This window comes from Pipistrellus hanaki, assembly GCF_964339955.1.
Source record: "Pipistrellus hanaki genome assembly, chromosome: 3".
Taxonomy (NCBI): domain Eukaryota; kingdom Metazoa; phylum Chordata; class Mammalia; order Chiroptera; family Vespertilionidae; genus Pipistrellus; species Pipistrellus hanaki.
Window position 1 is genome coordinate 61,304,174 of NC_140505.1, and position 26,562 is coordinate 61,330,735.

General features: G+C 35.6%; 1 protein-coding gene across 11 annotated transcripts in view; it reads left to right on the forward strand.

Moving 5' to 3' along the window:
• The window catches only part of PCDH9 (protocadherin 9), an 897,448-nt gene that overhangs the window by 198,606 nt on the left and 672,280 nt on the right, over positions 1 to 26,562 (forward strand). For 8 of the 11 annotated variants that reach the window (XM_084876514.1, XM_084876521.1, XM_084876520.1 and 5 more), the window contains exon 3: positions 16,082 to 16,129. The exons of the other annotated variants lie outside the window; for them this stretch is intronic. In XM_084876514.1, coding sequence (XP_084732640.1) covers positions 16,082 to 16,129 — 48 coding nt within the window. The remainder of the gene's footprint in view (positions 1 to 16,081; positions 16,130 to 26,562) is intronic. 11 annotated transcript variants of the gene reach the window in all.

Below are 26,562 nucleotides of genomic sequence, written 5' to 3' on the forward strand. Positions count from 1 at the left end.
CCCCCAACGATTCAATCTCCAAAATTACTTCCAGGAAGAACATTCTAAAATACAAATTGGCATGTCATCTTTCTGCTTAAAATTTGTAAGCAATTTCCTATCCCTTGAGGATAAAGTACCAAGTCTTTTGCACATTTAAAATGTATTTTTCTTTTCCTTTTTGTATATTTCCTAGCTTATTACTGTTTGAATTTCGTGTTCCAATTATACTGAATTTCCTAAGTTCTCTAAATATCACTATTTTCTCACAACATGATGGTTTTTCAAATTTACCTCTTTCCATGTACTCCCTCTAATTCATATTATTATATATGATAAGTTCTATGTAATCCTGAAGGACCACCAGAGGTTACATTTATGTAATTTTTACCCTAGCACTCTTTAGGCAGCATTGAGCTGTTCATTTCAGGGCTCCCACATTGTCATTGCATATCTATATTAGAAGACAACAAGGCTCCAAAACCTGTTTTGTATTTTACTTAGATCCTGTTTGGCTCAGTGGATAGAGCATCCGTCTGCAGACTGAAAGGTCCCGGGTTCGATTCTGATTAAGGGCATGTACCTTGGTTGCGGGCACATCCCCTGTGGGAGTGTGCAGGAGGCAGCTGGTCGATGACTCTCTCTCATCAATGTTTCTAACTCTCTATCCCTCTTTCTTCCTCTCTGTAAAAAATCAATAAAAAATATTTTTTTAAAAAAAGAAGACAACAAGGCAATTTCTAATATTTATTTTCTGGTCTGTTTCTCTGTTAAGCCCTACACTCTTAGAGCTTAGCACCATTGGCATTATACTTCTTATATTTGCAATGTGCCTGGCACACAGTGAACAACCAGTGTTTGTTTTCAAATGAATAGTGATAGAAGAATTGCTAATGTAAAGACTAAGGACTATCTGTCTATGACAACAGCCCAGCTTAGAAAGAAAGAATTTCAGAGAGTTAATTGTTTTGTTTGCAATTATCCTTACAATGTGCTATATTTGTTTTGGTTATTCTGTTTTGTATTTTACTTAGATACTCAAGATTTCTTTGTCATTTCCTATTGTTTAGTATCTGAAGAGAAAGTGGGTCTGTCTTAAATAGGACTTTAATTAGAAAAACAAAGTGAAAATCATATTTTAACCAAAATTATACTTTATTCTTTATATTAAGTGAATGCACATCCATTTGACTTAAGAGGACACTGTAGGACTTAGAGTAAACTCAGGTGATGCTCTTCTATGGGTTATTTTTGACAAAAATGTGATGATCATTAGGATAGGCGAGACCAGTGGTAGGCAAATTCATGAGTCAACAGAGTCAAATATCCACAGTAAAACGATTGAAATTTCTTTTGAGAGCCAAATGTTTTAAATTTAAACTTCTTCTAATGCCACTTCTTCAAAATAGACTCGCCCGTGCCATGGTGTTTTGTGAAAGAGCCACACTCAAAAGGCCAAAGAGCTGCATGTGGCTTGCGAACTGCAATTTGCCGACCATGGGGCTAGGTTATGTTATAGTAAAGCAAAACAAAACAACTCTACCCCTCCCTGAACCCCAATACTTCTTCTTAGGTCAACACCACAACATTTTACTTCTCACTTTTTCTATAGTCCCATGCATGAGAGAATACATCCATCCACACAGTCACTTAAGGATCCAGAGTGATGCCATAAAAATAAGAAAGGATAACTGTACATGAGTCTTTTGGCAGAGAAAAACCCAGAAGTGACACCACTTATTTTGAACACAATTCAGTAGCCGAAATTAGTCACATGACCTTGCCTATCAGGGGACTAAAAATGTAAGGGAGCAAATATGATGGTTATTGAGCATTTCTGTCAGCCACAGTCTTATGGTACCTGCTTCATAAATGGGTTATAACAATCCAGTCTTCAAAAATTAAAGTTTGTGAAGAGAGCAAATTCATTTTTTTTTTCAGTAAGCAACACTGTTTTTTACTTTTTAAATCAGGAGTTTCTCACCCTAATGTATAATATTTAGCTATGATTTTTAAAAAATGTATATTTTATTGATTTTGTACAGAAAGGAAGGAAGAGAGATAGAGTCAGAAACATAGATGAGAGAGAGTTATCGATCAGCTGCCTCTTGCACACCCCCTACTGGGGATATGCCAGCAACCAAGGTACTATGCCCTTGACCGGAATCGAACCCGGGACCCTTCATTCCCCAAGCCCATGCTCCATCCACTGAGCCAAACCAGTCTCAGCATTTAGCTATGGTTTTAAACATAAAAGGGATTATATTGGCTGATAGTATTGAAAAATTTAGGCATAGCACAGCCTATTTTGAACTTAGGCTCAACTATGCCCTCTTGCTCTAACGTGTTGCCAGGACCTGGGCTCTGCTTTAATTTTCCTCCTGTAGATCATCTCTCCTCCATTTAGGTTTTATTTCTAGGAAGGTTCTTGTCACTTAGTGATCCTTAGCCAGCTCTACACTCTTCCTGTTCATAAAAAGTAAAGTTATTAGGGGGATGATGTCAATTACTACAGGTAGTGTGTAGGAGAGGGCTGTACACTTGATGAACATTGCATAGGTTTTAGTTATTGTAGGTTTGCCCACTGCCTCAGGAGGTAAGACCAAATAAAATTTTATTACCCTAGCTCATATCAAATGCCTACATCTTAACTACTCACTATGATTAGTAGACCACATATTGAGAATGGCTAAGCCTGTGTCATTTGCCCAAATGCTGATGATCAGACCTATCTGACATTCTTGGAATGATTGTTGAGGAGGGAGAATATACTGGAGAAGAAATGGATGCTGGGAGGGCAAACTAACAAACAAACAAACACACAAAATGCCTATTGTGTTTGTTCATATGCATATATAAAGTGTATTGAATTTTCATCTTCATTTAAAATGTAGTATTTTTCCAAGTTTTTATACATTCTTCAAAATGATTAGTTATAATGGAAGGAAATATTCCAGATTGAATATAGTATATTTAAATTAAAACCTTAAGTCTTCTCCAGTGTGGCGTAGTGGTTCAGCATCCCAATAACAAGGAGATTGGGGTTCAATTCCCTGTCAGGGCACATGCCCATGTTGCAGGCTGGATCTCTAGTAGGAAGCATGAGGGAGGCATACATCAATGATTCTCTCTCATCATTGATGTTTCTATCTCTCTCTCCCTCTCCCTTCCTGTTTATGAAATAATTAAAAGCATATTTTTAAAAAAAATTTAAGTCTTGAGGAGTAGAAGTTTTTCTTCTGATATAATTTTTCCAATATTAATAGTTAATTATTTAATCAAACTCTAACTTGCTCTTTTTGTAAAAATGAATTTTTATAGTTTCCCCAAATATTAACCTTTACCAGCAAAAGTTATCAGGTAGTTCTTAACTCTAACACTACTCCATCCCCCCGTTGTGAGCTGCTGTTTTTCACCTAAAAATTCTATAAGCAATTGGTTATTGAAAAAAATTCTTCTAGTTTTTAAATATGATCTCAATGTTTATGTTGATAAGTAAGTCATATCAATGTGTTCATTACTGTTTAAGTTGTTTATTATTGGTTTACTATCATAAAGAAAAGTAGATTTGACTAGTTTTTTTTTTGTTTGTTTGTTGTTGTTTTGTTTGGTTTTTTTTTTTTTGTTGTGTGTGTGTGTGTGTGTGTTTGTTTTGTTTTTTATTCTAACCTGGGATATGCTTAGAAAGAGAAAGGGGGAGAGGGAGAAAAAGAGAGAGGAGAGAGAGAGAAACATCTATGTGACAGAGAAACATTGGTTGTTGCCCTCTATATGTGTTTTGATTAGGGATCTGACCTGTAACCTTATGGTGCACGGGGCAACACTCACAACTAAGGCAATCTGCTTGGGGCTTGTCTAGGTATTTTTAAGTATTAGTTTTGTAATTCCATTAGAAAATGGGGTACACTTTGGTTCAAATCTAATTAAATCAATTGGGGCACATGTTTTTTAAGACAACGTGCTATGTTATTACCTTATGAGATATTACATAAAGTAATTGATACTGTAAACATCAGACCGATTGTATTTTCCTAAAACCCCTAAACACATGCATGTGCACTTAAATTAATACTCTTATCTATAGTAATTATGTTTATGCTCACTTTATTCTTATATTCTCAGGTCTGTGGTGATCTTAATATAACTCTAAAAACTTTGAAATATGTGGCTTTTTATAATGCAATCAATGCTATAGTATTTTTACTCTAAAAACATTCATCTTAAATTACAATTTAATTCATATTATAATATAAAGCCCAAAAACAATTTGTTATTTTGGATTTTATATTATAAAATGAATTAAGTTGTAATTTAAGATGAATGTAGCTAATACCAAAGATGATTTCTTTGGATTCGAGGTGAGTTTTTGGTGTCAAGTAGAATTCTGTGCAATTTTATATTAAAATATTTGTGATTTCTGTTCCTGGTTTAAAAGCTGTTTTCATCATTCCCATATAAAATGCTATTTATATTTTAACCAGAGGCCCGGTGCACAAAATTCGTGCATGGGGGTGTGTGGTGTGTGTTCCTCAGCCCAGTCTGCACCCTCTCCAATCTGGGACCCCTCGAGGGATGTCTGACTGCTCATTTAGGTCTGATCCCACCAGGCCTAAACAGCAGCCAGACATCCCTCTCACAATCCAGGACAGCTGGCTCCCAACAGCTTACTTACATGCCTGCCTGATTGCCCCTAACTGCTTCTGCCTGCCAACCTGATCACCCCCTAAACACTCTCTTGCCAGCCTGATTGGTGCCTCACTGCTCCCCTACCGGCCCATTTGTTCCCAACTGCCTTCGCCTGCCAGCCTGGTTGCCCCCAACTGCCCTCCTCTGTAGGCCTGGTCACCTCCAACTGCCCTCCCCTCCAGGCCTGGTAACCCCTTACTGCTCTCCACTGCTGGCCCGGTCAACCCTAACTGCCCCACCCTGCCGACTTGGTCACCCCCAACTGTCCTTCTCTGAAGGACTGGTCATCCCTAACTGTCCACCCATGCAGGCCTGGTCACCCTCAACTTCCCTCTCTTGCAGGCCTGGTCAGCAGACCTGGTCACCCCCAACTGCTCTCCCCTGCTGGCCTGGTCACCCCTAACTGCCTTCCTCTGCAGGCCATCTTGTGGCGGCCTTCTTGTGGACCATATGAGGGTGGCCATTTTGTATGTTGGAGTGATGGTCAATTTGAATATTACTCTTTTATTAGATAGGTTATTAAATTTCTATGAATTCTTTACTTTATAGAAAGATCTCACTGCCATATTCCAATATTTATGTTTCCTTTCAGCCCCCTCACCACTACCATCTTTCCATTCCATTGCAATGACTATTTCACTATTCACTTTTTTTTCTTTTTTTATTTATTAAGGTATTATATGTGTACATATCTTACCATTGCCCCACCCCCTATTTCACTATTCTTATTACAAAAAGAAAATGTTCCATTTCCAATATGTCAAATATTGCTATGAAGGGAAGTTCTCCCTTAGAGGAGAGTACAGGTGTATGGTGTAAACTATTCCTCCACCTTTCAAGTTCATCTTCTTTACCAGGAGTTCCCATTAATTTCATCTTGCCTAGATACTAAGTATAGCAGTCATATATTTTCATTTATGAAATGGAACAATCCTGAACCCTGACCTATCTCATCATTTTGCTTTATGAGACTATGCTTGGTGCCAGAGAGGAACTTTCAAATATTTCTATCATATAAGAGCTACAATGTAGTTCTCACAGATATAACTCTCCTAGTAGCTGTCAGACTTAGTATATAACATGAGAATAGCATTGTGTATTCAACATAAACATGAAAATTTCTGTAAGATGGCACTTGTAGATTCAGAATTAAGACCTCTGAATTTTGTGTTTTTACTTTGGATTGTTAAGTTCACACACAAAAAACAAAAAACAGCAGCATTTATGAAAAACAACAACCACACAAAAAAACCCTTAAAAATAACATCATTAGAATTGAAAATTTATAGGGGATTTTTATATCTGCTCATAGAATACTTATAGTAAAGCTGCAGAAAGTGTAAATATCCCCAGGCTCAGGGCCAAGGGTATGTATGTGAGTCAAGAAGGCACGCACAGAAATCATTTCTGTATAAGCCAAGCAAGTAACATAACTTCATGATTTAATATTGATAGAGTGAGTTTTCCCCCGCCCACCCTGTTACCGAGTTTCAATGCTACTTAACCTGGAAGGAATTGTATGTTAAACAAAAATCCAAAACCTCTATTGAATTGATTTAGATTCTCCAATGATGAAACTATAGCAACCAGAAAACAGTGTAGGATTTTGTGGAGAGTGGTAAAGGGAGTAAATCAGAGATTGAAGGTACTCTACAGCTGCTTTTCACTAAGTCTGCAGGGTAATCTGAAAAAAAGCTAGATCCTTCAGCCTTGTGTCCGGTATATGTTAAACCCCAGGTTTAATTTACAGCCGGTAATATAGTTTCCTTGGCAGTGATTCATAAATCCCCATTTCATTCGACAACTGCTGCAAGATAATTGTGCTTTCTCTGGAGCAGCTCCTATGCCACTATGCCTGCCTCTCAGGCCACCACGGCTTCCGTTTGGAGAAATACCCTCCAATGCCAGTCTTCACAAATGCATGGCCCTATTGAAACTGTGCTGGTGACTCACATTATTATTCAGGTCTAGGGTCATTAAAATTTTATCACATAAACCCTGCTGTCTGCACAGAAGAGGAATTGGAAATGTTGGCAAGGGATGATCACACATGTTGTATCAGAATTTGCTAAAAAGGAAAATCAACCTGTTTCGAGCAGGAAGGAACCAAAATAACATCACTTTTCATTTAAATCCTGGCCCCAAAGAAACACATAAATATAACCAAATGTCAAGAACCCTGAAATTGACAGTAATCTACTGCAATTCATTTTCCAAATCCCTCGAATGTCTCAGTTTCCCAAAGTTGTCTGACAGTTTGATCCAGCTGCACATGATACGATTTTCATGTTTCTCTTGAAGGCTGATATTAATCAAAGGATATCACTGAGAACTAAAGGCAGCCTGCTATTATTGATTGCAGTGTTGACTTATCAAAGAGCTGAGAGATTAGTGGGTTTAGAGCTTTATGTAGGCAGAGAAATTTGAATGGCTGGAAAACTGATTTGGCAATGACTTTAGGTTATAAATGCAAATAAAACAGGAAACAGCAGGAACAAAAACAATTCCAACAGTACCCACCACACTTCTGTCAAATGCCCAGGCCTCCCCCCTAAAACTACTTCTATTAAAGTTGTGTCTTTATACATATTGTTTATAGTTAAATGTGTCATTTTATGTTTTTCCTTTTTAGATATATAACAGACTGTGACTCTACTAACATGCTCATGAGCTATTCCAATTTCCATGAATGACATGGGTAACCATTTTGAAAACAGAAAACCTATCAGAGCTTTGAAAATATATAGAAGTTGTTCTTTCCTGTCCTATTTTAACATTTTATTGTTTGGAACAGTTTTAATGATTTATGTCTATAAGTTTTCAAGGTTAAAATCAGAGTATGCTCAGACAATTTTTTAGCAGATGAGAAAATCAGCCAAGGACAAAGTTTGTTTATATGCTAAACTTTAAAATACTATATTATTCTGTCTATAGATAAGGCAAGAGTTCTCATCATTGGCAAGCAAGCTGTTCTACAAGTAGGGATAAATTTGTTCTGACTTTCTTTTCCTCTTCAGCCTTTTGAGATTGCTGTGAAATTTGATGGAGAGATTTCTTGACCTTAAGCAATGTTAATTAATCTATGTTTAAGTTGACCTTTGGTGCCTATTATAATTACATCTTCTCCCTAACAAGTAAAGCTAATATGTAATTGAATTTTATTAATATATGGTTTTAATTAATGTATAATTATATATTTATTTTTTTAAAGCATTCTGTGTTGTTTTTTTTAAGTCCAATTTCTGATTTTCAGAGACAACTCTGCAACATTATATTCAATAACATGGATGAGGCAGGAATCCTGTTATATAGTAATAATTATCTTATATTTTGTACCCTTTATGTAATACTAGAGGTCCGATGCATGAAATTCTACATTCAGGAGTCCCTCAGCCCAGTCTGTGCCCTCTTGCAGCCCGGGACTCCTTAGGGGGATTGGACCTAAGCAGGCAGGTGGACATCCCTCTGGTAGTCTGGGGATCTTGCAGTTCAGGACTCCTAGCTCCTTACCACTCACCTGCAGCAGAGGTGGCAGGTAGCTATGAGCCTGGCTTCTGACTGAGCAGCCCTGTGGGAGTGCACTGACCGCCAGGGGGCAGCTCCTTCATTGAGTGTCTGCCCCCTGGTGGTCAGTGGGCATCCTAGTGATTGGTTGTTCTGCCATTCATTCTGCTGTTCAGTTGATTTGCCTATTAGGGTTTTATTATACACTATAAAGTAGAAACCCAGTGCACAAAATTCATTCATGGGCAGGGCCCCTAGTGGCTGCCAGCTGCTGGCTGGGGCCTCCCTTCATTCTGTGCTGCCCTGGTGGTCATCGCATGTCATAGTGAGTGATCAAACTACTGGTAGGTCGAACTCCCAAGGGGACACTTTGCATTATACTTTTATATATAAAGATAGCTGCACAGTTTTCATTCAAACTAAGAAATGGTATGATGTTTATCCAAATAGTCTTATAATAAATCTCATTCAAATTGTGCTAATATTACATAATGTCTTCCTGTTTTTTCATTTAAATCTTAGAACAGGGAAGAACTATTTTCTGTATTTAGCTAGATTTTTACACAAATACAACCAATACTATACTTCATTAATTTTGAAATATTTTCTTATTAAGCTTTTCTTATTAAAACTGAAGTTTTAATTCCCAAAGCCACTTAACGTTTGCCTTCACAACTGTAATCTATGACTGGTGGCTTATATAGCAATGTTTACTAGAAGCTCAGTGGCTAATTACAGCATTCTTGTTGGTACAAGCACACTTGTGCTTTCTAAAGAACTACCCTTTCAAAAGTTTTTTGAACATTTATTTTAAAATTATTTTCCCTCTACTTATCATTTGCAGGTTTCTGCAAAATTTTATAAAGACTAAGTAAAAGAAGTACTGTCTCTTTGATAGGCATAATTTCCAAAGGTAGATTCTCTTAACTCTAGTAATAAACAGAAACAATACAGATTTTTTTTTCTCCAAAAAGTTTATTAGCATGCCAATTTATCAGGTACAAATAATGGAAAAATAAATCAAAATACCTAAACATTGAAAAATCCAGTATTTCATAGAATTATACTTTAAATGTAGACTAATAGACATTTGGAGGGATACATGTATCACTTCAATTGGATTGTACAGGTAGAAAACGAGAAAAGAATTCTGAAAGAAATTATTACTGTAAATTGTAGAAAATATGAATTATTGTAAACTTTATTATATATACATATATTTTTTAAAATAACTTTGTAAGAAATCTGTTTGATCATTATAAAAATTAAGGATGTTTTCAACCTTAGATGAGACTGTGGTTTCATTATTTATTGATTCTTTTCAACATCTGCTTTCAAAATAGTTCATGGCTAGAAGAAAAAATGAACCAATATTATAGCTCTCCCAAAGCTTTCTATAAATAGTTTACTGTTGTTGTTGTTGTTGTTTATTTGTTTTCTCCCTCATTTATGCTTTGAATGAAAAGTTAGTTTAAAGCAATAGTTCTTTTTTTTATTTTATTTTACTCTCAAAACACCATTATAATTATAGGGGTAGTTTTGTTTTTGCTAGTAAGAATTTTAATAGATTATTTTAAATGACTTGTTTAAAATACTAAATAAACATGCCGAGACCGGTTTGGCTCAATGGATAGAGCGTCGGCTTGGGGACTGAGGGGACCTGGGTTCGATTCCGGTCAAGGGCATGTACCTTGGTTGTGGGCATATCTCCAGTAGGGGGTGTGCAAGAGGCAGCTGATCGATGACTCTCTCTCATTGATGTTTCTAGCTCTCTATCTCTCTCCCTTCCTCTCTGTACAAAATTAATAAAATATATTTTTAAAATAAATAAATAAAAAATAAAATACTAAATAAACAAACTTACTTTAGGAGCTGTGGATATTTTCATCTTATACTTGTTACTTTTTAATTTTATTGTCAGAATTTAAAAATGTTATTTTAAAATTGAAAGGCAGCATCTTTAATTATCAATGGTAAATGAGTGAAGGCTAACTTTAAATTTGTAGAATGAGACACCCTCAACTTTCAGGTATGGATAGCAAACTGTTCTTTCCTTTAGAATATGTTAGGCAAAAGGCATAGGATTCTGGCAGAAGTATGCTTAGTCTCAGCTGAAGCCACCTACTCCAAAAAGAGTGCTGGGTCTTAGAAACTCTTTAAAGCATTTTGGTTTATTTGAACAATTTATTGTTTTCCACTTTACCCATTTGTGCCCATGGAAAATGTTTTACTGTTTATCTAAAGCTACAGATTCAGAGCAGGGTATGCCTGGAATATTTTCTTTTCTACTCATACATGATAAAAGGTGGTTTCTTTTTGCAGTGGTGTGACTAAGCCATTAAGAAAATTGTCTGGCTCAAAAAAATGGCAAATTTGTAAATGTCCAATGGCCTCTGGCTAAATTTTGCAAAGGTTCTCATAGAAAGATGGAGGATTCTGACTTATTTCCATATCTTATTTATTAATATAAGAGATTTACCTAGAAAGAATGAAAAAATAAATAAAAAGAGCACCAACAGAAATACTTTGAGTTTGGGAAGTTGGAAAATGAAGAGTAATGAAGGGTTGCATTAGGTCAGTAGCATTATTTATGTTTAAATGTGCTCTCCAGAATTTTGATGTGTTTTCCTGGTTGGAAAACTGATGAATAAGCATAGATCCATAATGCATATTGATCATTCAAAAGCACATTGCAAACTAAAAGGCAAAACATTTTAGTCAAGGCTCTTAAAACACATGCATGGAGTTATGCCAGTAAAAGAAGCTGCTTTCTAGGGAAGATAGGGATGTATTAGCTCTTGAATGAAGAGGTTAACCACTGAAGAGCCATTTTAGAAGGAATGGAAAAACAGCAGGTATTGAAAAAAAGATAGATAACTCTCCAAGATGGGGAGAGAGCCTCCATAAGAGTCCACACAGGATATTTTCAAGAACTAGATGATTAGAAAGAGTGAAAGCCTGCAAGGTATTACATTAACAGTCATTTTAAGAAGCCATTATATTTTTCTCATGCTTCTTTAAGCAGGCTTTTCACATATAAATCCCATCTAAAGTCAATTGGAGGAAGATATCATCCTCTCTTTTTGCTCTATCATTTGATAAAAAAAGATTCCAACAGCTTTTTAAGTATTTTATCAGTTATTATTTCATCTGTCTTGCCTTGATATTATGAGTTCCATGACAGCAGACCTTTTCTTTTTCTCATTCAATTTTGTATAATCAGTGTTTAAGTCAAAATATTTATTGAATATATTAAGAAATTGATAGGAATATATTAAGAGATTTACTTAAAATTAGAATTCACATAAGGTATTTTTGGAAGCTAATTTGATTTCAGGCCAACATGATTCTGCCAGAATTATCTTTCTGATATAATTGAACTCTAGTAATCTGCCTTAAGTTAAGGAAGAATAAAGCTCTTTGAAGATACCAAATATCTCTAACCCTTATTTAAATTTTTAGGTAATCCATAATAATTGTCATTTATTCTAAGGTGTTATGTGGGTGTGTGGTAAATAGTTATTTAAATAATATTTTAATGTAGAACAGTAAAAAAAATGATAAAATATTTAGAAAAACCATATTTAGAATGAAAGTAGTACAAGAAAGGGAGATTAAAAATTGCAGTTTCATGAGCCTTGGTTTACCAACTTTTTATACTTAAACATTTTAATGTTCTTCTTTAAATTGTACACTTCAAAAATGAATTCATTTTATGTATAAAGGAGTTTGCCTGCTTTAAAAATATAGAATAACAGTTTATTATAATGTTTAACTTTCCTTTTAGAAAGAACATAACACAAAAGATAAAAATATAAGCACAATATTAGCTAAACAGTGATAACATTATATATATATATATATATATATATATATATATATATATATATATATATTATTCTGGAAAGTTTAAAATGTATTTATTGCAGTAAAATTGAAGGAAGGAAAATATACATATTTAAAATGCCATTTGATGAGTTTTGACATCATTATCACAATCAAAATAGTAGATATCTCCAACAAACCCACAGAACTTTCCTTAAGCCTGTATTCACTCCCTTCCATCCTTCTGGTAACTTAATCTCCTGTTTCAGAAATGTAATTTCTTTTAATTTAGGACATAGTGGCCATTCAAAAATGGAAATTAGAAAAGTTAATATAAAGTTCATGCTCCAAAGAAGTTCTTTTCAAAGAAGATAATTTATTTAAATTTTGACACCAATAGCAATATCAGAATTATATACTTTTGAATGTGCTCCTGCAGTCTGAAAAGAAAGTGATAAAACTCCTTCCCTCAATAGCAATTAAGATGTTTGAATATTTAAGGAAGAGTGAGGACACATTCATGTCATTTTTCTTGGACATTCTATGAAGTTTATTTAAACTATCTTGGTATTAATGTTTCATTACATTCATCCAGTATTTAAATAAGGGTATGATAACAAAGGGCCTGACTTTTCATAGGAGAGTTAAGATAAACATACTAAACCCTTTTCACCTGTCCATTTAGAAGAAAAAATTAAAGTTCAGCACCCTGGTAAATGTTAAGTTCTTCTTACCTTGCATATATGTACACTCACACACTCACACTGACACAGACACATTTATTGTACATTTTACTGATATAAAGAATGTGTAGCCTCCAGTATATAAATAATTGCATTAAACTTCATGAATAATTATATATAACCAACTGATTCTTATAGAATATTTTCATTAATTGGTGGAAAATAACAAATGAGTTTGCTTTTGATATATATTGGTTGATATTTTCATTTATATTAGTAGTAAAACAGAGTTAAAACGAACAAATAAGATATTTCAGATCTTCACTTGTTCATCAACAATGTAAGCACTTATGTGTTTAGTCAATAATAGTTTACAAATATAGTCGGCCCTCTATATTCCAAATTCAACCAACACCAGATAAAAATATTCAGAAAAAAAAAACTTATGTTGTTGTATCATGTAGTTAAGCTTATGATGCTTGTTTTGTACTGAACGTGAGCACACATTTTATTCTTGCAATATGACAACCATTTACATAGCATTTATATCGTACCAGGTAATCTAGAAATGATTTAAAGTATATAGGAGGATACATTGGGTTATAGGAAATACTATGTGATTTCATGTAATGGACCTGGGCATATAAGGATCCTGTTATCTATGTGTGTGAGTGTGTATGGGGACAGGGTGACTGAAATCTGTCTCCATAGATACTGATGGATGACTGTACTGAAAGAGTATTTCATCTTTTTTTTTCTTTTCTGTTTACAATGTAACAGTTAAGGATAGGATTAATTTTTAAATTTTATTTGGTATTAATATTTTTCTGTCACTGTCTTAAGTATAAATAATCAACAGATCCAGAGACAGAGAAACATTGATCAGAACATCAAACCTCAGAGAGAAGATAGGGGAGGGTGGGGATATAGGGAAGAGATCAACCAAAGGACTTGTATGCGTGCATGTAAGCCTAACCAATAGACACAGACAACAGGGGATGAGGGCATAAGTGGCAGGGGGTGATGAGGAGTAATGGGGGAATAAGGACACATATATAACACCTTAATCAATAAAGAAATTTTAAAAATAATAATAATTAACAGAGCAATAAATTAAGCTCTGATATATAATGTTTGCTAATTCCTATGACATAAGTCCTTCCATCATGGCCAATTTCAAGCTGCCAGCATGATATTACTGAACATGAGTTGAGAAGAGATGCACATGGCACACCATTATATACTATTCCCATCATGCAGTTACCGTAGATATAAAACTTCAAATAGGCAGCCGAAACTGGTTTGGCTCAATGGATAGAGCATCGGCTTGGGGACTGAAAGGTCCCAGGTTCGATTCCGGTCAAAGGCATGTACCTTGGTTGCGGGCATATCCCCAGTAGGCAAGAGGCAGCTGATCGATGACTCTCTCTCATCGATGTTTCTGACTCTCTATCTCTCTCCCTTCTTCTCTGTACAAAATCAATAAAATATATATATATAAAAAAATAAAAATAAAAAACTTCAATTAGGCATGATAGTTAAAAATTGTAAGCTATTTTAATGTGATTAATTAAATTATAAGTTCATATGCATTGATTTAAAAAAAAAAGTGATTATGCTTAATAACTGACTCAAAAACTTCCTGAAAATTGTATAGGTTTTAACAGTTTTCGTACACCACTGCTTATTCCTAAGTATAGAAAATATGAGCAATGGCCAGAGAGTATTGTGGTAGTTAGCCTATTCTGCCACATCATTTGCCCTGTAATAATTAATCACCAACTTTTGGTCAATATTTACTGTAGTCAACTTAAGTTTCCACCAGATTGTAAAGGTCTGTGTCCCCTTATCTAAATCAGTCAATATTTTCCTATCATGTCTTTGTGTTAAAACACACTAACTTAAAGGTAAATACAAAATTGAGGTTCTGTTGGCTTCCAGACAAAGAATTTAGAGTAATACATGGGCTAACTTATGCAGGATTCACTTTTCCAAGGTCTGCAGAACAATTATGGCGACCAGAGCTACTCCTATTCCTAACACTTCTCTTCCTCAACTTCCTCTTGCTTTTTCTCCTATAGATGGAATGCCTTATATCATGGAACATCATTTAATACAATCTGTTTTTCAACTGATATAACTTATTTCCTTTGTTTATATTCTTTCTGATAGACTGCCTAAAAAATTGTATTTAAATATGCACTCTTTCCAGTCCAACTTGTTTTTCTTTTGTTTCCCAATTGCTTTTGTTAAGTTAGTTATCCCCTGCCCCCTGCTTGTAGCCATGGCAACAACTTACGGTTAGCCATTGTGAGGATTCCACTAAGGAGCTCTGAAAAGGTTGGCCAAATGCCAGGGATACATGCTGATTCAGAGTCTTGAGAGGGCCCATTAAGTTGTCCAGTCTTAGATCCAAATTCATACTTCTTTGCTCTGTTTCCTTCCCCTCAGGCAAACTGTCTTTTATTTATTTGTTTCAAATCCTTGACTTGGCTATTAAGTGTTGCTTCAAGGAGCTGTTTAAATGAAAAGGTTCCCTTCAAATATGTCTTTCTTTTGTGCAGTTTCCTATTTCTTGGAAGTTGATTATGTTGGCATATAGAAGGTGCAGTTTCACTATAGAATCTCTGGTATGCCTTTGAAGTTTTGAAATAGTGTTACAAAGGATGCCAATGTGATTGCTTTTTTATGGGCAAAGAAAGACAAATGGCAGTTGGTGGAGAAAAGAAAAAGGAGTGGGGGACTGGGGTACTAATTTGGAACAGGTGTTGATCATTTTTGCCTAGATTAAGTAGTGTAACTATTGATATAAACAAATTATCTTCTAAAATAAAGGCTCAAAGTTAAAAATGCTAAAGGAAAGACTTCCTATGAGAGCTTCCCCAAGCCTCTTCCTGAAACAGAAAAAGATAGTAGAACAGAAGTTTGGGTGATTAAGAGTGGTTGATTGGAAATAAAACCCAAAAGAGGAAACGGCATTGCAGTGATTGGTTTGATTTGGTGAACACACTGCTATTTTCAGATTCAATTTGTGCCAATAGGCAAAGCTCTGAAGACCCCGTCTCAGTCAGCATCAGGGTGCTGGAGCAGTCCATCTAAAATGATTGGTTTCCCTTTGGACAATCATTGCACCCCGTTTCTGAAGCCTCAGCCCAGGAGAGAAGCCTTTGATGTCTGATCAGTGAGCCATACTCTCTTCTGTCTTCAAGAGAAATAACACTATGGCTTATAAACTTAGGGGATATTTCAGAAAAATCCTCCTTCTTGTGTTTAAAAGAGCTGAGGAGGTTGAACTGCTAGAAAAAAAAAAAAAAAAAAAAAAAACTTTATTGGATGGGTCCAAACACTGGAAGTATAAAGTACTTTTTTTGAAAGAAAATTACAAAATCACATTTTGGTTACAGGCACACCTTGGAGATATTGTGAGCTCAGTTCCAGACCACCCTAATAAAGTGAGTATCGCTATAAAGCGAGTAGTACATTGTTTTGCTTGTGGAAGTTCTTGCCGCCAGTTTGTTAAAAAAAAAAAAAAAAAAAAAAAAAAAGGTAACACCTGTGAATTACATCAAAGTGAAACATAATAAAACAGGATATGCTTATAGTTTACAATGTGCAGATTGGGTTGAACAGGTATTCATGGATGTCTTGCCTGGTTTCGGATTCAGAAAGAAAAAAGCAGCGAAGTCATTTCACACACATGTCGCCATTGGGTGGGAGGGGCTTGGGTGGAATTCTAGGCTCTGATTCAGGTTTTTTAAAAAATTTTTATTTTATTGATTTTTTACAGAGAGGAAAGGAGAGGGATAGAGAGCTAGAAACATCGATGAGAGAGAACTATCGATCAGCTGCCTCTTGCACACCTACTGGGGATGTGCCCGCAACCCAGGTACATGCCCTTGACAGGAATCGAACCCAGGACCTTTTAGTCCACAGGCTGACGCTCTATCCACTGAGCCAAACCGGTTTCGGCTGATTCAGGTTCTTAATAAAAGACCATCTCCTTGCTCATTCTAGCACTTAGTGGCTAGAGCATTTTTTATGAAATGAGAAAAAGATCTTCCATTTTGAGACTCTAATGTACACAAATTAATTGATTCACAAATATTTTTCTAACTTATAAATCTAAGTGATATATATGTATATATAAAAAGAACAAATAACTTACATTTAAATTGATATCATAATTAGAATTAAAAAAATGCTACCTTCGCTCCCATTAGTACACTCATAGTGGTACTAGTATATAAACTTTGAAACCCAGAGGTATAAGAGGAAAAATATGTAATTTATTTCAATGATACTTCTCTAGGATCAAAAACTTTGATGGGTACTTGAATGAAATAAAGCATTGCTACTTGTCATGTAAGCGTGCATTCAGGTATTTAATTATTCTTTTTTTCCTGTTATATTCATTTATTAATTCTGATTGAGTGTCTGGCATTCAGGCACTGAGATGAGAGAGATTCAACTATTCATGGTTCCTGCAAAACTCCACTTGAACGTGTGGAGAGGGTTAGTAGGTGTAGCAAAGTATTCTCCTGTCTGTCAGGAGTTGTATAGTATAGCAAGTCCTCAAGTAATGTTTCATTCCATGTTGCTCTAACATTGATAGAATACCATAGGAGCTTAGCTCTTATTCATATCCATGAACCTGTGGTGAGAATGGTTTTGGTATAAATTGTTTGCATGTAATGTCACAGAACCTGTTGATGAGTTTCAGTGAGAACTTACAGTATAACAATGCAAGGGAAGAAGTGGTCACTTTGTTCCATGAGTTTGAAGCTTGTCTTGGTTGTGTTACCATAGGAATGGCAAGAAACTAAAGGGAGTCTGAAACTTTGAAATAGGAGTGCTTCTTTAGTTCACATAGACAAAGTAAAATAGAGGATAGAAATGCCAAGTCGTAACATGGGGATATTTATAAAATGAAGACATTTACATTTAATTGTATAATTTGTCTTTAATTTTACCTGTTCTCTCATACTTAATTTTACTGCATTTTAACTACTGATAAAAATCTCATATATTCAGATTTTGTAATCTCAAAGCATATAATACAATGAATAAAATATTACATAGACCCCTATGATTTAGGTTAACAGATGACAGATACATCATCTAGTTAAAACTAAACATATTACTGGTGTTTTTATGACGATTCTATCCCCATAACTGCATCTTATAACAGTCTGGATTGGTGTATGTGACCTCTTGTTTTATTGACTGAAATCCACATGGCGTTTTTCCCTGTGGGAATTGGCTAGTATATAAGAGCAACATGGCAAGTACATAGTTTACTATTTTGATTTTTCCAGCAGCTTTCTTGACGGACAGCCTGTTTCTGTTTTTTTTTTTGTTGTTGTTGTTGTTTTGTTTGTGTGTGTGTGTGTGTGTGTGTTTTTGTTTGTTTGTTTTTGCTTTTTTGCTTTGCTGTTTGGGAAGAAGGAAATATCTGCCTCGTCTCCTGATGTCAGTATACCTTTTTCAGGGTTTCAACCCTTCTGACAGATATTTTGCCTGCTTGGTAATCCAGGCAGATATGGATGTGGCTTGGGTTGCTATGGATTCAATAAAGCTTTAGTTTAGTAGTGAATCCAAAAATAATTTTGCCTGTCAATGTACTTCAGCTTCTGTTTCACGGCAGCGTCAGTGGCTGGTGGGAGAAGGCAGGAGGTTGGATGCACTGGCATTAGTCACACATGACATGGCATCGTCAAACTGGGGTAAGTGGGGCTCACCCAACCAAAGAGAAGCTCCTCGCAGTTGTTGTTTTCCTGTGTGCTCTTTCCCATAGATGCATTCTTCCTGTGAGCAGTACTTGACTCTTAGGAAAAAGAAACACACACTACTCACAGACTAAAAAGGAAAATGTGACAATCCCTGTGCCTTCTGAAAAAATAAAATGTAACGGAAAAATCAAAGGCTATTTTGCACAAAATTTATAAAGAGACTTAAGTCACTCAAACATAGACAATGTATTTACAGCTAAAGAATTCTATGAAGTTTGTATTAATAAATGATGATTAGTGTGTATCCAATAAAACACATTATTCAATAAAAGGCCACCCTATCCCGCTGTGATACCCCATCTGTACTCTTTTCTCCCCATAAACTGTCAGATGAGCTCATTGTCCCTGGGATATGCCTGGTGTTCTCCTCACCTGCACTTGACACTTTGCCTCATTCCCTCTAGGAATCTCTTCCATCCCTGGCTTCTCTACCTAAGCTTCAGGTGGGCTGCCCCACCTCTCCTGAAGCATGTACTGAATACTTAGTGTGGCCAGGGTGATATTCAGGCCCTGGGAACACAGGAGTGAAATATTTCAGTATCTTCCCTCGAGAACCTCTATTCTTGTGAGAGATCTGGAAAAAAGTAAACATTGCAATGGAAATATATAGATAGAAAAAAAGAAAGAAAGAAAAAAAAGAAAGAAAGGAGCTATTGTCTGAAGATGTTGAGGTAGGCTACTATTTGAACTGACATTTTCAAAAGGAGAAGATTCGCATATGAACTTTCTGAGGGAGGGGATTTCAAACTGAGAAAAATATATGAGGAAAAAAATGACATGAATAATGGGGCTGTTCAATGAGCTTTAATTAGTGTAGTACTACTTGAGGGGTAAGTGAGAAACCAGCAGGGCAGGTGAAGATGTTTGATATAAAACTAGATATTTATGAAATTACCAGACCAGGAATCTTCTTATTTGCCAAATAAATTAATTTCAAATTTAATTTGTGATTTTCATTTGAGGTGGGGCAGTCAGGCATTCCCCGAGGGTTCCCAGATTAGAGATGGTGCAGGCTGGGCTGAGGGACACCCCTCCCCAATGCACAAAATTTGTGTACCTGACCTCTAGTATAGACGTATCTGTATGCAAATATTGGATCTTAAATCCATCTGAGTTGTATATCTATGGGTCTTTAAAGTTGCTATTTTCTGTCATGTATGGCACTAGTTCTAAATTAATATGTGCTTTCTGTAGTATCAATCTGAAATTACTGAATTTGTACTGTTTCTCTGTGCATGGTGAATACCTTTACCATTTTTGTTTTAAACACACAAATAAACTTAAGTGCACTATGTGTTTTATTATTCATAGAATGTTCACGGCGATAATTTACCAAACTTCCTGAATATTGTATAATTTTGGAGAAAGTTGTCAAAAACAATCATTATTTTATATTGGGGATATATTTACATTTTAAAAATACTAAAGTATTGTAACTGTTTTAACTATAATTTATCCTATTTCCTCATCATAGTTGAAACAAAGGTAAAAATAGAGCCATCTCCTCAGTAAACCTGGGATCATGGGCACATGCACAGTAACAGGTGGGCACCCTCCTTTCCCCCCTCATGGTGCCCATCTGCTGGTGCCCATCTGCCTTATCTTTGTCAACAGGGGTATTTTTTAAACTGTAAGAGAATATCAATGCCTGTAAATTGCTTAGAGAGCAAGATTTATTTAGATTCCCAAAAGTGACAGTATAATTCACTTAAAGTGAAACTTCATTTATAGTAAAACCGAATGAACATTCGTTCAGATATCTAAAACGTATTGTGTTGTTTAAATTGCATTTTTGGTTTATACAGAGTCACTTTTCTTGGAGCGGGGTTTGCTTATGAAATCAAATTGAATTCTATTCTATTTCTGTTCAGCAGATCACAGTTCCACCCTAAATGAAATCATTCTATGTTTTCTTAAACAGTGGAAGGCAGGACACGGCCCACTTTGTCTGGCCTGTGTATGATTCATATTTGCCCATGTATCAGCAGCTTCTTCAGACACTACGGCTGTTTCGATAGTATTCACATTGTTAAATTCAGAACTATTGGAGGTTGCATTGATTGTATTGCCCTTCTGAGAGTGCTGGAATGCTCTCAGAGGACAGAAAAATGTCTTGTCAAAAAATATCACTGAGCGCTTAATGGGTGCCCTTGGGGCCCATGAAGTAGGTGCTATTACTGAAAAAGACTGCAGTGCACGAAGCGAAGGCTTATGTGGTGAATTCTCATGTAGAACCTATAGATAAATGCAATAATATGCAGGAGAAAATGGTTTTCTATCAAGCCGATATTGTTATATGAGGCTATTGTTAAGATATTAGCCATGAAACAAGTCAAATGTGCTTGTATTCTGATTTTGATGAGAGGTAACGTTGGTGATGTAACGGGTCAGTGAACTATTGAAAAGAATGTGGGGAAAGTACAAATAAAATTTACTGGGTTGAGACCAAAACTCATTTTCAGGAAGTTCACTTGCTGAGCTCTGTAGAAGACGTGCCTGACTGTAAAGCTTGAGGTAAATTTGCAAGACGATTGGGAAAATGACACAATAACTTCCTCTCTTCAGAGGCTTTGGGCCAATTCAGTTATTTGTGAATTCAATTGATCAGATTCATCTTTTAAATTATATAGCTGCTTTTCCTGAGTAGCTCAAATTGTCTTACAGACATTATCTCATTTGTCCTCATTTAAAGATGGGAAGTTACTATTGAATGAATGATCCATGGAGTGAATATGTTAATGAGTGGAAATTCAAAGTAAGTGTTTTTTAATTCCTACTGTCTCACCTACTGGCTTTGTGACAGTGATGAGTAACTTTACCTCTACTAATCTTATTTTCTTTATCTATATATACCACAAATAAATATTCATACTTTTCACTTAATATCATGTGGAGAAATAATGAAACTGATCAAGAACATTTTTGGAGTTCTGGAAAAAGGACACGGACTAAATTTTAATAAATTAAAGCTACATAAATGAAAACATATTTTCCTATAGAATTAACCTCATCTAGCAGCAACTTAATCTTACAGATATCAGAATGATTTTAATTACTGAAATTAGTTTTAAAAATATTTATCTAGCCCAAAATATTTACCAGGAATTGTGCTGGTTTGGGGGGTCATAGGGATGAATAAAATGGTTGCTGCCTTTTAGAAACTTTAATTAAACTGGAGGACAGACTTGCTAAGAAGTTGTTAGTAAGAGAGATGGAGTTCGAAACTATAACTATTGGCATGAGCAGTGCGCCATGGGAACATAGATGAAATAGAAATTCATCTCCTGCCTGGGTGGAATAAAGAGAACAATTGATTATACAGGAACAGAGATTAGAAAAGGGGTTTGGGACCAAACTGTAAAGGACTTGAATAGTAGACGTAGATGGAATCCTTTTAACAGAAATCATTAAAGTTTTTAAGCCTCTTGAATCTGACCAATGTATTTAGCCTGTCCTCTATGTTTAAAAAAGTAATTGTGACTGTGATGAGAAAAAGCAGATTAGAAATGAACTGTGGAGAAATTCAGCAATAGATAAGGATGAATCAAATATGATTTGATGATTTCCAAGTTGAGTAACTGGGCTAGTAATGGGTAGTGATACTATTAACCAAATAAGGGTATCAGAAATAGAGAAGGGAAGGAAGGGTAACTTAAAGAAAAGAGTAACAAAGTCTACTTTTTATAAGGTAAGTTCGATATTCTTCCATATTCCACATTCTAATCTTCATATAAAATTCAGACTAGGTTTTTAATATTCGCTCAAATATCAGCAGTTTTGATAGTTGCATGTGTTTAGATGACAGCAGACCCAGGGAGGTCAGTGTGCTGGTCTAAGAAGTAAACAGGCAGAGAGAGAGAGAGAGAGAGAGAGAATACAAGCGATGGTGGCCAAATCAAAGGAACATTGGTGGGGTGCCTTATAAGAAAGGTGCTGTTGTACATAGCAGAAAAAAGTTGTAAAAGAAGAGCCAGAGGTGAATAATGCCATGGACACTGTAGAAGAAAATCTCAACAAATAAGGAATATCTTATTGTTGAATGCTTTAGTGATATCAAGGAAACCTGAGACCAAAGCTTGTTTTGTAAGACTAAGAATTTACTTTTGGGATTGGTAATTACAAATTCACCTTCAGGTAGAAGGCAATGGTTATGTTATAGTAACAAGAAGCTAACATTGGAAAATTAATTCGGTAAGTTTGGTAGCTAAGGAAAGGGGAGTTGGGGCTGCTTCTTGGAGAGGAAGTGGGCTGGACGGAGATCTTTGAAGACGGAGGGTATTTTAACACATTTTCAAGCAAAGAGATGATGGATGAAGGCAATGGAAATTTAGAAGGGGTGGGTGTATCTTTCTTAGAGTATAGCTGCAAGAAGTGGAGAGTTAGAAGATCAAAAACACAGTTTAAAACTAATTGAGCCTCTTCTTCCCAAGATACTGTAAAGAGTCAGCTAGTAGTGGCACAGAAATAGGTCACCAGCAAAAGGGTTGGTGTGTGGGGGGTAGGGTGAGGGGAGGGCGGTAAGGGTATTTTGAGTAGGGAGGTGATAACTCAGAACTTTGTGAAAGGAAATGGGAAAAGAAATGGAGCAGATGTGATTAAATGTGCCTGGTAGCACCGAGATAAAAGCAGTGTTATTATCAAAGGCAATCCGGACTTGGCGTAAGTGGAGCAATAGAGAGAATGCTCTGGGGGAAAGACCGAGGATATCCACTCTTTGTTAGCAAGAGAACAAAAGTTCTAGAGGACACAATCAACTTAGAAAGAGCGCAATTTTGCAAGGAAAAGGACATGAAAAATTCCGGTATAGAATCGCATGAACTTCCTGTGGCAGATTTTATTTCCTTTTTAATCTTCACCCAAGAATATGCTTATTGATTTGGCTCCTTTGTCTTAAATTAATTGTCCCTATATAAGAGGGTTTATTTCTGTGCCTTCAGTTCTGTTACATTGATCTGTATGTCTGATTTTGTACCAATATCTAATTTCTTTAATTACTGTAACTTTGTAGTGGCATTTGAAGTCAGGGAGCATGATACCTCCAGTTCTACTTTCTCAAGATTGCTATGGCTACTCAGGATATTTTGTAGTTCCATACACATTTTTAAAAATATATTTAATTGGTTTTTACAGAGAGAAAGGAAGAGGGATAGATAGTTAGAAACATTGATAAGAGAGAAACATCAATCAGCTGCCTCCTGCACATGCCCCACTGGGGATGTGCCCGCATCCAAGGTACATGCCCTTGACTAGAATTGAATCTGGGACCTGCCCCCTCCCCCACAGTCCACAGGCTGATGCTCTATCCACTGAGCTAAACCGGCCAGGGCTCCATATACATTTTTAACTCATTTATTCTAGTTCTATGAAATAGGCCATTGGAATTTTGATGGAGATTATATTGAATCTGTTGATTATTCTAGGTAATATAGCCATTTTATTAGTATTAATTCTTCCCATTTATAAGCTGTATCACTATTCTCATAGTGGATATGTTATTAATAAAAATGAATACTTATGTTATCACAGCTCTAATTTTGTTATGTCACAATTTTGATGGCACACATACACTCACACATAGATACTCTTTGACATATTGTCTGAATCTTAAATGAATAGAGTGACTTCCCCTAGTAATTGGGACTAATTATCTCCTTGCAGGAGTGTGTTCTTTCTGCCACGATTTCTAATGCCAACCAATTTACACTTAGGTTCTTTACTATTAATCATCTAGGCCTTTCATGATATAATAACACTTTAGAATTTTCTCAATAGCGTGACTCTTTAATCTTTTTACATAAGAAAGGAAATATTTGTCTATTATTGAGCTTTTCAGTGTTAACCATTTGGTTTAGTTGGAGGAAGGGAATGTAGGAACCATCACAATTATGGGAGTAGAAGCTGGATGAATCAGAGGCTGTCTCTGCTGTTCATGGGGTGGAAAACAATGTGATTCACTAACCATTCAATTTATTTGTACTCTTCCTGTTCATTAGTCCATGAATAGTATAAACTAGATAAAACAATGATTCAGAATTTCCTTATCAGTGTTCATTCAGCAGGAGAAATCTTAAGGTCCCATGGTTTGTTTTGCTTTTTCTTTCCTTCTTGCATCAATGATAAATTAGAAAAAGTAATTAAATGCTGTTGGTAATAACTTGCTTGTTGTACCTTGAAAAAGAATGTAACTCATTATGGAGACCTGATTGCTGGCTTTAGTCTCATCCTCTCTCTCCTTTTCTCTCCAATGCACACCTGTACATGCACACAGACATAGTACTGCATATTTAATATTGTTTTGCTGATGTGACTATAGACAAAAATTCACAAAATCACATTGTCATCAATAATGCAATTACTATTGAAAATACTATTAGGGAGATAAGAGTTATAGAGCTACAAATAAGGGCCAAGTGCCATATGACATGCTATACATAATTACTCCTCGTCAATGGCTTTAACTATTCATTTGCTAGTACTTATACTTAGTAATATTTTATTTCACAACTTTATAAAAGGATTAGATTTATCTAATTTTTATAGCTTAATGCTCTTCAATAATGAACAACAGAACCTCCATTCCAAAATCTGTTAAATCAGTTGTTTCAAGACTTAGTGCATAAAAATTTCTAAGCAATAGAGTTATTTTAAAATTGCAAAAGGAGAGAGAAGGAAATAAAGAAGAAAAATGAAGAGAAGGAAAGGAAAGGAAAACAAAGGGAAGGGAGGGATAGGGAGGAGGGGAGGGAAGTTGGAAGGGAGGGAAGGGAAGAGGTAGGGAGAAGAGGGAAGGGGATTGGGGAGCGGAGGGTAGGGAAGAGGAGGAGTGGAAGAGAGGGGAGGGGAGGGATGGAGAGGGGAAGGGAGAAATGTAATTCTCTGCAAGGAATGCTCCATCTAAAACAAGGTCCAGCAATTATTTTTAGTTTCATTGTTTAATTGATAATTGAACTGAAATTTGTTCTCTATATAAATATATAAATATGAGTTGCCATGCAGTTTTTGCTGGGTAGCAGATACTTTGAAAACAGAAGTGGCGTTATTTTGGAGTACAGTGTTGCTGATGTTAGTAGCAACCAGCTGTATTATTAAGGAATAAAGAATCTGAATGTAAACACCTTTATCAAGAACAAAATATTTTAAAAAGCATCTAACATTCAGCTCTCTAATCATTATGCATGGCTCTAAGTAAGTTTCTGATCTATTGACATTGGTATTTCTCCATGTATGTTTAATTTGTGAGTCTTAGTGCTTTATTGATTGAAAATGAAATGCCTCAGGTCTTATTGCAAAGATCTAATGATGCTTCTTATGGACGCAATCTTGTACGTAACAGTGATAGATATGTACACAAGGCATTTAATTATTGGCACACCAAAGATACTCACCACCCCTAAGGTATTGATTTAATAGATATCTAGTGAAAAGCATTTTAGCAAAACTTCAATCTCTTTCATATTCCATCATCTTTGCTTTAGAAACTGATAATTATTTTAGTAACCTTATTCTTTAAAACATTTAATAAGTGATAAACTTCTGCATTAAATCACTTAATAATATTCTGGTTTACTTGACTTTTGACTATAAATGTAGAATATGAATGTAGATTTTAAGTTTCTTCTTAGTTATATTGTGTCTAATAAGTATTGTGGAAGACAGCTCTGTAAATAAGCATTTGACATCATTTCATTATAGAATTGATGCTAATAACATCATGATTAAAAGAAGCAATACAATTATATATAGACCTAGCTGGTTTGCTCAGTGGATAGAGCACCGTCTGCAGACCAAAGGGCCCAGGGTTTGATTCCAGTCAAAGGCATCTTCCTTGGTTGCAGGATCCTCCCTGGCCTGGGAACCAGGTCAGGGCACATGTAGAAGGCAATCAATCTCTCTAAAAATCAGTGGAAAAACATCTTCAGGTGAGGATTAACAACAACAACAACAACAACAAAAACAACAATGAAATATAAATAAAAAATGTGGAAATGTATTAAATAGAGTCAGAAGTTGCTTTTACCCACCTCTCTTACCTTGCTTTTATATTGATACTAGAGGCCCAGTGCACAAAATTCATGCACTCAGGGGCAGGGAGCAGG